A 12,444-nucleotide genomic window follows, 5' to 3' on the forward strand; every position below is an offset into this window, starting at 1 on the left:
TTTTCCCCATGTGCTTAAAGAGTTAATGGAAAAATAATGAACCATTTACCCTGTACAGTGTTCCCTCGGTTTTCGCGGGGGATGCGTTCCGAGACCGCCCGCAAAAGTCGAATTTCCGTGAAGTAGAGATGCGGAAGTAAATATACTATTTTGGGCTATGAACAGTATCACAAGCCTTCCCTTAACACTTTAAACCCCTAAATTACAATTTCCCATTCCCTTAGCAACCATTTAGATTATTACTCACCATGTTTATTTATTAAAGTTTATTTAAAAAAAAATTATTAAAGGCGGACGAAAGTTTGGCGATGACATAGGACGTCATCGGGCGAGAAAAGCCGTGGTATAGGGGGAAAACCATCAAGTATTTTTTAATTAATATTTTTAAAAAACCGTGGTATAGACTTTTCGCGAAGTTCGAACCCGCGAAAATCGAGGGAACACTGTACTCTCTATTGAAATGATGCACCTTTAATCAACTGGTGTTGGACGCTCCTAATCAGATAAACAGTGCGGGGAGGGATAGAATAGGATACCTGATGGAAGCTGTTTGTGTAATGAATCTGGCTTCCCCATTGTTTTTGCTTGTCAGAAGACTGCAAAAAGTGATCACATGACCTTGGGATATAGGAATGGTTGTAAGTAAGGACCAGTTGCCAAGCATCTGAATTTTGATCACATAACCACGGAGATGCTTCAAAGGTCGTAACTCTGGAAAATGGTCACAATTCACTTTTATTCTCTGCCATTGTATCTTTGAACGGCCACTAAATGAACAGTTGTGAATCAACAATTGTCTCTACTTCTTTATGAGATGCCTTTTCCCAAAGAACTCCCTCTCGGGCTTCAGGTCAAAAGTCCCCTGCAAAGAAATTATTTTCTAGGCAGTGCATTCTGTAGTTTCCCCTCTGTGGTTTAAAGTTATAAAATTTTAAGGTTATAAAAATAGACTTTATTTAAACAATTAAAATAAACAAAATTAACAAACAAGCTTAGCATTGGTTGAAGTTTCTAGGCTTATATTTCAGCAGTTTACCGTTCTTTTTTCTATATATATTCTAGATCAATTACTATTATTTGTTCTTATTTAGTTACCCAGTTATCACTTAAGGCTAGAGTAAATTTATGCATGATGAAGGGAAAAAAAGAGAAAAGAAAGAAAAAGGGAAAGGTAAAAGAAGAGGAAAGAGAAAAAGAAATGCTATTGGTCAACTATTTCCATCGTCTCACGTATTTAAGTTTCCCCTCTGTGGTTTCTTCCATTTCCTTTTGAAGCAGGTGGTTTTAGTATATGTTGGACCAACACTGAATGAAAGGGACCTGAATTTAAAGAAGTCCTGCATTTAATATGCTGTGAAAATGTAGTAAGTCGGTTGATGGTAATCAGGAGAGAAAATTCTACTATAAAATGCACAAACATGCTTTAAAAATTCATCAGTGTACTCTTTTCTTCCTCCAGAAAAGCCTCCCAATAAAAGCAGTATGAGGATTGTAGTGGATTCAGAGTCCCGGAAGAGAACTATCGGTGCAGGCGATGGACTTGCAGCAAAGAAGAATTGGTTTGACAAGTAAGCAGTTGTTGGCTCAGTTAACAGCAAAGTCAACAGAGTAATGAAGAATCAGCTGTCATGCCCTCTGCTGTTCAAAAGACCACTCCTCTTAATCCCCCCACCACATATTTTGGCTTTAAAAGTGTCATTTAGATACAGTACAGAAATATTGTCTACGCTTGATTTAAAATGTGAAGTTTTTTTTAAAAAAGAAAATAGCTGCTGTAACAACTTAAAGTCTTTTTTGTAAGTGTTTATAATATCTGGTATCGTGTAAAACAGCGGGGCTTTGCAACTATTATCCTGGGTGGTTTTTTAATGGATATTGTGGACACTGTAGATGCAGATCAAATAAACAACATGTGCATTATGGACCCTGTAATACTCAACACTTGTCTATAAATCTGTATTTTAAAAAAATCACATCGTGTAATTATTACCTGAATAATATAGGTGTTTCCGTTGCATGAAAACATGTACAAATACTGCTTTCCAAATTAGGGATAGTTTTAAGAATAACAGACCTGGAAGGGACCTTGGAGGTCAGCTCCAACCCTTTGCTCAACAGAAGACCAATACTACTCTGGACAATTGAGTAATTGTTCTAACTGTGAGAAAATTTCTCCTTAGCTCTTAAGTTGGTGTTCTCCTTGATTAGTTTCCATTCAGTTTTAATATACATGTCAACAACTTCCTCATTCCACACTGAATTAATCTTAGTTTATTCAATTTGCAATATGCATTAATACACTACAAGATTAAATCATTAAACAAATTTTTTAAACTAGCACTCTATAGGTTTTTGTAGAGGAAAACATGGGAGTCTACTGTTACTCATGTGATCATGGATATATTCTCTATAGGCATATGTGATAGAGGCTGGCATGTAATCATGAATTGATCCTTGGTTTTCCCTACTTGGGTAACTGTTTATTGATTGATTGATTGATTGATTGATTGATTGAATGATTGAATTTGTATGCCGCACCTCTCCGGAGACTCGGGGCGGCTAACAGCAATAATAAGACAGCGTATAACAATAATCCAATACTAAAGACAATTAAAAACTCATTATAATAAAAAACAAAACATACATAGAGACATACCATGCATAAAATTGTAAAGGCCTAGGGGGAAAGGGTATCTCAATTCCCCCATGCCTGGCGGCAGAGGTGGGTTTTAAGTAGCTTACGAAAGGCAAGGAGGGTGGGGGCAATTCTAATCTCTGGGGGGAGTTGGTTCCAGAGGGCTGGAGCCGCCACAGAGAAGGCTCTTCCCCTGGGTCCTGCCAAGCAGCATTGATACTGGTATACTAAAGCTTTTCTTGTTCCACAACAGTGTTTAAAATAGATGCTTCCTGGAATTTTGTTTTAGATTATTTATCATTTAATTCCACATTTTAACTGTCCTCTTGTGAATTGATTATTAGTAATTTTAAGCATTTCTATTTTTTTTTTCAGACAAAATTTTAATAGAACAAATAGTCCTGCTTTCCAGAAGAAGACGCAATTTGGGAATGAAAACACAAAACTTGAACTGAGGAGAATTCCCTCAGAGCTTAATAATATCAGCAAACTAAATGAACATTTCAGCAAATTTGGAAATTTGGTGAATTTGCAGGTAGACGATAGCATGTCTGGCTGGGGAATTCTGGGAATGAAGTCCACACATCTTAAAGTTGAGAAAAGTTGAGAAAAAGGGGTGTAAATCTTTTTACTTTATTGTTAAAATAATATATTGGAAATTCTTCACTAGTTAGAACATGGATTATGTATTTTTTCCTAATACTGTACATAAAACCCTGAAAATTTAGCATGGATGTATCATCTGTTTAAATAGAGGGCTTTAATCAGAAATTAAACATTGGCAGGGAATTAATATTTTGCAGTTATCCTAAGGCAGCCCTTCTCGGTTATTTTCTGTTACACCCCCCCCCCCCAGTAAGAAGTAAACATTTTGCACCCCCCTAACCCCCCCCCTTCCACTGGGACAATTATGTACAATATTTGACATGAAAAAACTCAAGCGGCATATCCACATGATTGGGGTGTAATGTGTTTAAGTGACACCTTAATGTATTTGGCTTCATGCTGTTCACTACCAACATTTTTAGACACAGTAAACATACCGGTCTTTCCTCGTCTTTCATCTTAGCTTTCAGGAGACCTACGTGTGTCTCCTTATCTCCATCTCTCTCCTTTCTTTTCATCCCTGTTAAATATTTTTCCATGGAGTCTCTTAAGGGTTTGTTATCTGCACTTTGTATCTCCTGCTCTGTGCTGTGTGCTATTGTTCGGTGCAAGCCCCCTGCCCTACTCCCTGCGGCAAAAAAAGCACGTTCCCTGGGGTCATGTCCCCCCCCCCCCCAGTATTGCTCTGTGCCCTCCGCTGGGGGTGGGGCACCCCGCTATTTGAGAAGCACCACCCTAAGGCAAGAATAAGCAACATTGTTTCCTCCAGATACTTTGGGGTAAATATTGCACATTTTGTTGCAATTGTCCTTGCTGATATAACCTGATGAGAATTTGTATCCCAAACATTTGAAAGGCACTGGATTGCCTTGTAAAGTGGCACATGTTCTAGTTCCTTTCTTCTCAAATAATCTGTAGATATAGTCCTTGACTTATGACAGTTAATTGAGTGCCCATTTGAAGCTACAAATTTATTTATTTTATTTTATTTATTTATTAAATTTGTATGCCGCCACTCTCCGTAGACTCGGGGCGGCTCACAACAGTAATAGAAAAAAAACAATGTACAATACAAATCTAATAATTAAAACTAAAAACCCATAATTTAAGAAAACATACACACAGCATACCATACATAAACAGTATAGGCCTGGGGAAGTTATCTCAGTTCCCCCATGCCTGACGGCAGAGGTGGGTTTTAAGGAGCTTACGAAAGGCCAGGAGGGTGGGGGCAGTTCTAATCTCGGGGGAGCTGGTTCCAGAGGGTTGGGGCCGCCACAGAGAAGGCTCTTCCCCTGGGCCCCGCCAAACGACATTGTTTAGTCAACGGGACCTGGAGAAGGCCAACTCTGTGGGACCTAATCGGTCGCTGGGATTCGTGCGGCAGAAGGCGGTCCTGGAGATATTCTGGTCCGATGCCATGAAGGGTAAATAAGTGACTTATGGCTGCTTTCACATTTGCAACCATTGCAGCACCTTCATAGTCACAATATCATCAGTCAGATGCTTGACATCTGGCATGTATTTATGACTTTTGCAGTGTCCCATGACATGTGATCCCTTTTTGTGACTACCTGACAAGTCAACCGGGAAGCCAAATTCACTTAATAACCGTGTCACTAACTTGCCAATTGCAGTAATTCACTTAACCCTGAATTTTGGGCTCAGTTGTGGTCGCAGCTAAAGCACTAGCTGTACTGCAATTAAATAAGAAGGTTCATTTGGCAGGCTTTCTCCTAAATATTTGTGTAATAGGATAGTTGGTTCATTTTGTACCCTGTTAAAAGTCTGTGATTTGGGATTGCACACTTTCTTCCTATTTTTTTTTTTTTTTGTGGAGGGAGGAGGATTTCAAAAATTGCAATAAAAATTGATTTGTTTGTGCCAAAAACATGCTCAGTAAAATGCCCCAAAACGTATATATATTCTTCCCCACCTCCTGACTAGAAATTACAAATTAGACCAGGTTGCTTAAAAATTATATTTTAGAATAGAATAGAATATAATAGAATTTTTATTGGCCAAGTGTGATTGGGCACACAAGGAATTTGTCTTGGTGCATATGCTCTCAGCATACATAAAATAAAGTATACATTTGTCAAGAATCATGTGCTAGAACACTTAATGATTGTCATAGGGGTCAAATAAGCAATGAAGAAGCAATATTAATAAAAATCTTAGGATATAAGCAACAAGTTACAGTCATACAGTCAACATGGGAGGAAGTGGGTGATAGATGATGATGATAAAAACTAGTAGAATAGAAGTGCAGATTTAGTAGAAAGTCTGAGAGTGTTGAGGGAATTATTTGTTTAGTAGAGTGATGGCATTCGGGGAAAAAACTGATCTTGTGTCTAGTTGTCTTGGTGTGCAGTGCTCTGTAGCGACGTTTTGAGGGTAGGAGTTGAAACAATTTGTGTCCAGGATGTGAGGGGTCAGTAAATATTTTCCCAGCCCTCTTTTTGACTCGTGCAGTATACAGGTCCTCAATGAGATTTATAGTAAAATCTGCTTGAATGAATATTCTCTATTTAGGAATGACATTCCTAAAGACTCTTGTGCTTCTTTAAATTCTCTAAATTATGTTTGCCTTTCCTTCAAAACTCATAGGTTGCGTACCAGGGAGATCCAGAAGGTGCTCTCATCCAGTTTGCTACCCACGAGGAAGCTAAAAAAGCAATATCGAGTACAGAAGCAGTTTTAAATAATAGATTTATCAAAGTCTATTGGCATAGAGAAGGCAGTACTCCCCCAATTCCAGCTTCAGTTCCAAAGGTAAAGAATAAAATGTGATTAATTTGGATAGCTCTTTTAAATTAAGTATCTATTTTAGCATGGTTTTCAAGAAGTTTGAATCTTGAATTTTCCAAATCAATACTAGGAAATCAAGGTTTTTAAAATTTGAATAAGAATTTTCCTTATGAATATAGATCAGTTAAATATTTTATTTCACATTTGAATTTTTACTGTAAAAAAAATCAGTCAGCCAGAGCTGATATTTAGTACCTGATTGTTCTTCTTTTAAGATGTTCTTTACCCTTCTAGTTTCATTTTAAAAATTAATACTGTGCATAATTCAGAGTTCTCACAATCTTATGCCAAAAATGTCTCTGCTATTCATTAAACAATCCCTCCTCCCTGTCCTATAAATAAGCCTGAAAAAAAAAAGATAGGATTGCTTTATTTAACGAATGTTACGAAGATGTGTCATGAGGTTCAACCACTTCTGTGGAACACACATTCAAGCATGCATGACTCTAAAAATATTATTTTTAAGCTTAATGTTTTTGTGATAACCTGCAACTCTCATCCCCTGATCCCTTTCTGAAGTATTATATCGAACCATATAATCATTTATTGGAAATATACTCTTATGATATTAATACAATCATACAGAAATTGTTAACATAAACAGGATAGACAGGATGTCCAGCAAACCTGGAAAACAGGGGAATCAGCGGTTTGGGAAATATCAGGGAATTCGTGAAAAAAACGGAATAAATCAGGGGGGGAAAACCCAAACTATATTAAAATGTTTAAAAGTCAGGGAAAAAAATGGATCGTGATGCTTGGCTGAGTCAAGCAAAAATGAGCATAAGTGTGGCAACAACTTATTTTCTCAGCTACGATATTTTTCCACGGTGTAACCATTTGGTATGACGTCATCTATGACCGCGCCTTAAACTAGATCACAAGTTACAGGGAAATGTCAGGGAAATATCACGGAATTTCAAAATGCTTTCCCCCTGGACGTCCTGGATAGATTAAAGAACATTTATTCTTAAACTATTGCTTTTAGATTTAAATAATCTGAGTGGTTTCAGGACTATGTCGTTATGAAATTTGCTGAAAACATGCCAAACTAGCATTCAAATTAAAGAGCATAATGAAAAAAGGAATAATGGTAAAAAAGTCAAGAGTTGAAATATTTATGAACTACAGTGTTCCCTCGATTTTTGCGGGGGATGCGTTCCGAGACCGCCCGCGAAAGTCGAATTTCCGCAAAGTAGAGATGCGGAAGTAAATACATTATTTTTGGCTATGAACAGTATCACAAGACTTCCCTTAACACTTTAAACCCCTAAAGTGCAATTTCCCATTCCCTTAGCAACCATTTAGATCATTACTCCCCATGTTTATTTATTAAAGTTTATTAAAAATATATATTTATTAAAGGCAGATGAAAGTTTGGCGATGACATATGACGTCATTGGGCAGGAAAAACCGTGGTTATAGGGAAAAACCCCGCAAAGTATTTTTTAATTAATATTTTTGAAAAACCGTGGTATAGACTTTTCGCGAAGTTCGAACCCGCAAAAATTGAGGGAACACTGTATTATGAAAATTTCATTTCAGAGAGGGGCGGCATACAAATCTAATAAATAATAATAATAAATTTATTTTTAAGGTAATACAGCCTTTAGTCCAGCAGCCCATTTTACCAGTTGTGAAGCAATCGGTCAAGGAACGATTAGGCCCGGTCCCTGCCAGTAACATTGAACCCGCTGAAGCACAGAATGCCATTGCAGAAACTGTTCAGGTGAGTGTGACTCAAATTTTTCTGAACTTTTTTAGTCTGCCAAACCAAACTATGTAGTTTCTTCTCTATCAGGGGCACTTGTTCAATATAAATGTTAAACGGAATCTTTTAAAACGATTGAAATGATTTTTATGTTTAATTCGCACGTTTGGTAAAATGGCACATTTGAATTGACAAGGCGGCCTTACAGATTCATTACAGTTCTTTCTAACTAATAACAAAAAATGTTTAAAGGGATTAATTCATCTTGTTTCATCTGAAGAATTGAAGTGTTCTAATACTTAAGTAAGGTGTTTATTTATCTTTGAAAATTTCACATTGCAAAAAAGAAAAAAAGTATAATGGCTCACAAGCTCGTTGAAAAATTAATTAAAGCAACTTCAACATTTTTACTAGTAAGTAGTAAGTAAAAAATAGTTACAGGAATTTTGTGGGGTGGGGGGAAGGCCAATCTAGAAAGTTTGGTATATAAGCAAAACGGGGTTTGGCATATCATAAGTTAAGGACTATCTGTATTGCCATAACTTGTGGATGGTAGACTTCCAAAACTTTGTTTTGAGCAGCCATCGTGAGTTTTAATGAATCACTGTTTTTTTGCTTTCTGTTTTCTACACAGTAAATGGAAATAGTGTATCTAAATAGGCCCTGGCTCGTTATTTATTGCATTGTATGCTCAGTAGTTTTTAAATCAGCTTGCAGCTTAATCCCCCCCCCCCAAAGGTATTTGATCCAGTAATAAGTTGTACATGTTTTGAAGTATGCCCCAAAATCCTATCTTTGAAGGGAATGGGTGTTTTGCAAAACCTTTCTATAATCTTCTATTTATCCTGACGGAATTAGTTGAGTTTTAGATAAATGTACTGTATTTAAAAACACATATTGCAAACATTAAACGGATCCTTTTCCTCTTCACCTAGAATGTAACCAAACTGTCTGTAAAGGATAGACTTGGGTTCCTGCCTAAACCACCTATTCCAACTACAGAAAAGGTAAGGAAACTATAATGCTCAGCAAACTGTCTCCTAATGAACCTGAATCAGGTTCAAAAGAGATGCTCAAGTGTGATAAATGCAAAATAGTTGTCAGCTTCTTTAAAACCCAGACAGCTCTGACATGGAGGTGGTTGAAATGTTACTAACCACGCTTGTTTTCACATAGGTATCGTCAGTGACACCTTAATTGTTGCTGATTCAGCATGGACCTGCATGCCGAGATGGTGGCTAACAAAACTAGGTTGAATTTGGTGCAGCATCTGTTAGCGTAGAGCAAATGAAATTGCTTGACGTTCAAAATTGACTTTGGTGTAATAATGCTAGCAGCAGGAAATTGCTTTAGTGTGCTGTCACATTCCTAAAGCTTTTGGCACGAGCACCCCTTTTGGATTAACATTTTAATAAACCTCTGTCAGCATCGCTAGTAGGAAGAGATTATGGGAGTTCTAGCCCAAAGCACCCAGATGATGCCTGCTAGGCTGTTATCTTTTGCTTTAATGGCTCCGTTTCTTTGCTTGGCATCTGTGGTTATGTGACTTTCAGTATTGGGGTGGTACTCCTACTCAATAGAGTTTTATTTTACCTAGCAGAATTTGCATATTGGGTAATAGAGGTGGTAGAAAGTGAACAGTATGGGTATATAGTTCTAAACTACAAATTAAAAGCTTGCTGACTTTTATTTACGAGTTTACATTCTTTTATCTTGACAAATCCAATACTCATATGGTGATCCAGGATAATTTAAGTTAGGTAAAATGTCCATAGGCTTTGGGGGAAAAGGACCGGTAAGAGAGAATTAATATAGGAAAAATAAACCAAAGACTAATCAAAGAAGGCATTTAAGGCCTTTCTTGAAATTGTTAGAGATTATTTTGAAAACTTAATTAACTCCTTTAACAAGCCATAATTTCAATATACCCTTTTAATATACAAAATTCATTAGCTCTTTCTTTCAGTTCATCCCATATATCATAATATATAATATGGAAGGACGGTATGAAAAATTAGTAAGATAATAAATAAATAAGACAACCCTCTTTTTAAAATGTCCGTTGTTTTTATAGAGGAAGCCAGATAAAATCATATCTTGACTCAACAGTACTTTGTAACTGCTGATTTTACAAGTTTTAAAATGATCCTTTAGCTTTCAGTTAAACTATCTTCAACTCCCAGTCTTATTTTTTAAATTCAAAATATTAATTACTAATTATAATAAACATTTCACCTCTCAATGTATGTTGAGACCATGGCTGTTCCTCATAAGAGGGCAGATCCTGTCTGTATTAAGATGGAAGAGTAATAGGAAACTCTTGGACTGTAAGATAGAACAATCTCAAATATCAAAGAAGAAGGTAAAAGCAATATTTTGTATCTTATTGCTAAGAAAATACTTTGATGAGTTTAAATGACATTTCATTTGAGAGTTTTTGTTTCATTATGTGCTAATAAAATATTTCTCTGCTACAGGTTTTGTCAACTTCTACTGGCTTGACAAAAACAGTATATAACCCAGCTGCTTTAAAGGCAGCTCAGAAAATTTTGCCTGTTGTTAATACTGTGTTAGATTCCAATGAAGCACAAAAGAAAAAACAGGTACATTTAATGTGATTGTGGGTAAATGGCAGGGGTGAGTTCTAACTTACCTCGCTGCCAGTTCGCTTTGTCCCGCACTGCATGTTTGTTTGTGCCGCCATGCCGTGCATGCGCAATGCCAAAATCCCAGCTTCTCTGCATGCGCAGAAGTCAAAAACAAGATGACACTGCCTGTGTCACCGCCGAGAAAGCCGTTCGGGGGCGTGGCCAGCTGGCGATCGTTCCCGGTTCCATGAGTGGGGGAAATTCCCACTACCAGTTCCATAGAACTGGGAGCAACCCACCTCTGGTAAAGGGCATTTTTCTTGTTGAAGCATATTGTTTGTGATCTTCTAACTATGGTTAGGTGATTGGGAGCACTCAAAAAATTATTCTTCCTATTAATTTCATTTTATATATATTCTTATTTGAAATATATCTATGTAAAACTGTATATATGTATGTGCATTTGTGCAGCCTCTCAATCACAGCATGCAATCATGATTACAAACAATTTACAAACAATGATTTCAGTTATTTCATAGAATAAAAACCCTGGTGTTGTTTGCTGTTTGTTTTTTCTCATAGACTATGTTGAAAATACAATATACTGTACAGTATTAGAAATGACATTAGTTTTGCTATATTTCAAGATTAATTTTAGCTATCCAGTGAGATACAATTGAACTATAATTATATATTTTCTTGATCCCAAACAATGGGAAATACCATAAAAAACAGAGATAAAATATATATCTGAGATATAAGAACATATTAAATATTCTTACAATTCCATAATTACACCAAATGTGCTTTTTCAAAATTCCACAATGATACTACTATGATGGCAACCACTTCATGTTTGAATTATGGACATTATTTATGCTAGATTTTTAGGGGTTCTTTAAATTTAAGTTATAGATTCTTATAATAATAGGACTTGAATACAGTTGATTTTGTTCAATGAATTGATAACCTAGTTTTGTCCTTTTAAATTTGTGTGTTTCTACATATAAGTTGAACAAATACTCCATATACTGACAAGAAGAGAATGTCTAGCACAAATACCTTCTTCAGATATGGCGATTTCTTAATTATATTTATAACATTATATACATTATATAATTATAATGTGTTTTATTTAGTGAAAATATGATGGTTTAGGCCTTTTTCCATATATGATTCTTTTAAATAAAAAAAAGTTCTTTAATGAATTAAAATTTTAACTTTGGGTGTGTGGGTGTGTGTGTACCTATATTGCCATTTATTGACACTCATACATAGTTGGAGGCATTTTAGTTTTTATTAGGTATTGAGATCCTTATTGGGATTTTTTAATATTTTTAGGAGGCGTTAAGACTTCAGCAAGATGTGAGGAAGAAAAAACAAGAGATCCTGGAAAAACATATTGAGACACAAAAGGTAACAGAACGATAACAGTCAAACATGAAGCTTTAATATAAAATAGATTTATTTAATTAAAAATTCTATTGTAAAGGCAGTTAAATGAAAAAAAAATTCCAAAGAACAAAGAGAGAGAAACAGTCCCCTTTAGCAACTGCAATTGGGATGGCAACTCAATCGTCAAGCAAAGCAGTGAAAAATTGTATAGAATAGAATAGAATTTTTATTGGCCAAGTGTGATTGGACACACAAGGAATTTGTCTTGGTGCATATGCTCTCAGCGTACATAAAATAAAATATACATTTGTCAAGAATCATATGGTACAACACTTAATGATTGTCATAGGGGTCAAATAAGCAATGAAGAAGCAATATTAATAAAAATCTAGAATATAAGCAACAAGTTACAGTCATACAGTCAACATGGGAGGAAATGGGTGAAAGGAATGATGAGAAAAACTAGTAGAATAGAAGTGCAGATTTAGTAGAAACTCTGACAGTGTTGAGGGAATTATTTGTTTAGTAGAGTGATGTCGTTCGGAAAAAAACTGTTCTTGTGTCTAGTTGTCTTGGTGTGCAGTGCTCTGTAGCGACGTTTTGAGGGTAGGAGTTGAAACAATTTGTGTCCAGGATGTGAGGGGTCAGTAAATATTTCCCCCGCCCTCTTTTTGACTCGTGCAGTATACAGGTCCTCA

The 12,444-nt window shown here is 36.1% G+C and overlaps 1 protein-coding gene across 2 annotated transcripts in view; it reads left to right on the plus strand.

Annotated features, from left to right (window-relative positions):
• RBM26 (RNA binding motif protein 26) overlaps positions 1 to 12,444 on the plus strand; it is a 57,908-nt gene that overhangs the window by 25,949 nt on the left and 19,515 nt on the right. For both annotated transcript variants that reach the window (XM_070751309.1, XM_070751308.1), the window contains exons 10-16: positions 1,460 to 1,568; positions 3,011 to 3,170; positions 5,852 to 6,016; positions 7,650 to 7,781; positions 8,699 to 8,770; positions 10,241 to 10,366; positions 11,693 to 11,767. In XM_070751309.1, coding sequence (XP_070607410.1) covers positions 1,460 to 1,568; positions 3,011 to 3,170; positions 5,852 to 6,016; positions 7,650 to 7,781; positions 8,699 to 8,770; positions 10,241 to 10,366; positions 11,693 to 11,767 — 839 coding nt within the window. The remainder of the gene's footprint in view (positions 1 to 1,459; positions 1,569 to 3,010; positions 3,171 to 5,851; positions 6,017 to 7,649; positions 7,782 to 8,698; positions 8,771 to 10,240; positions 10,367 to 11,692; positions 11,768 to 12,444) is intronic.

Source organism: Erythrolamprus reginae, chromosome 4 (genome assembly GCF_031021105.1).
Source record: "Erythrolamprus reginae isolate rEryReg1 chromosome 4, rEryReg1.hap1, whole genome shotgun sequence".
Lineage (NCBI taxonomy): Eukaryota > Metazoa > Chordata > Lepidosauria > Squamata > Dipsadidae > Erythrolamprus > Erythrolamprus reginae.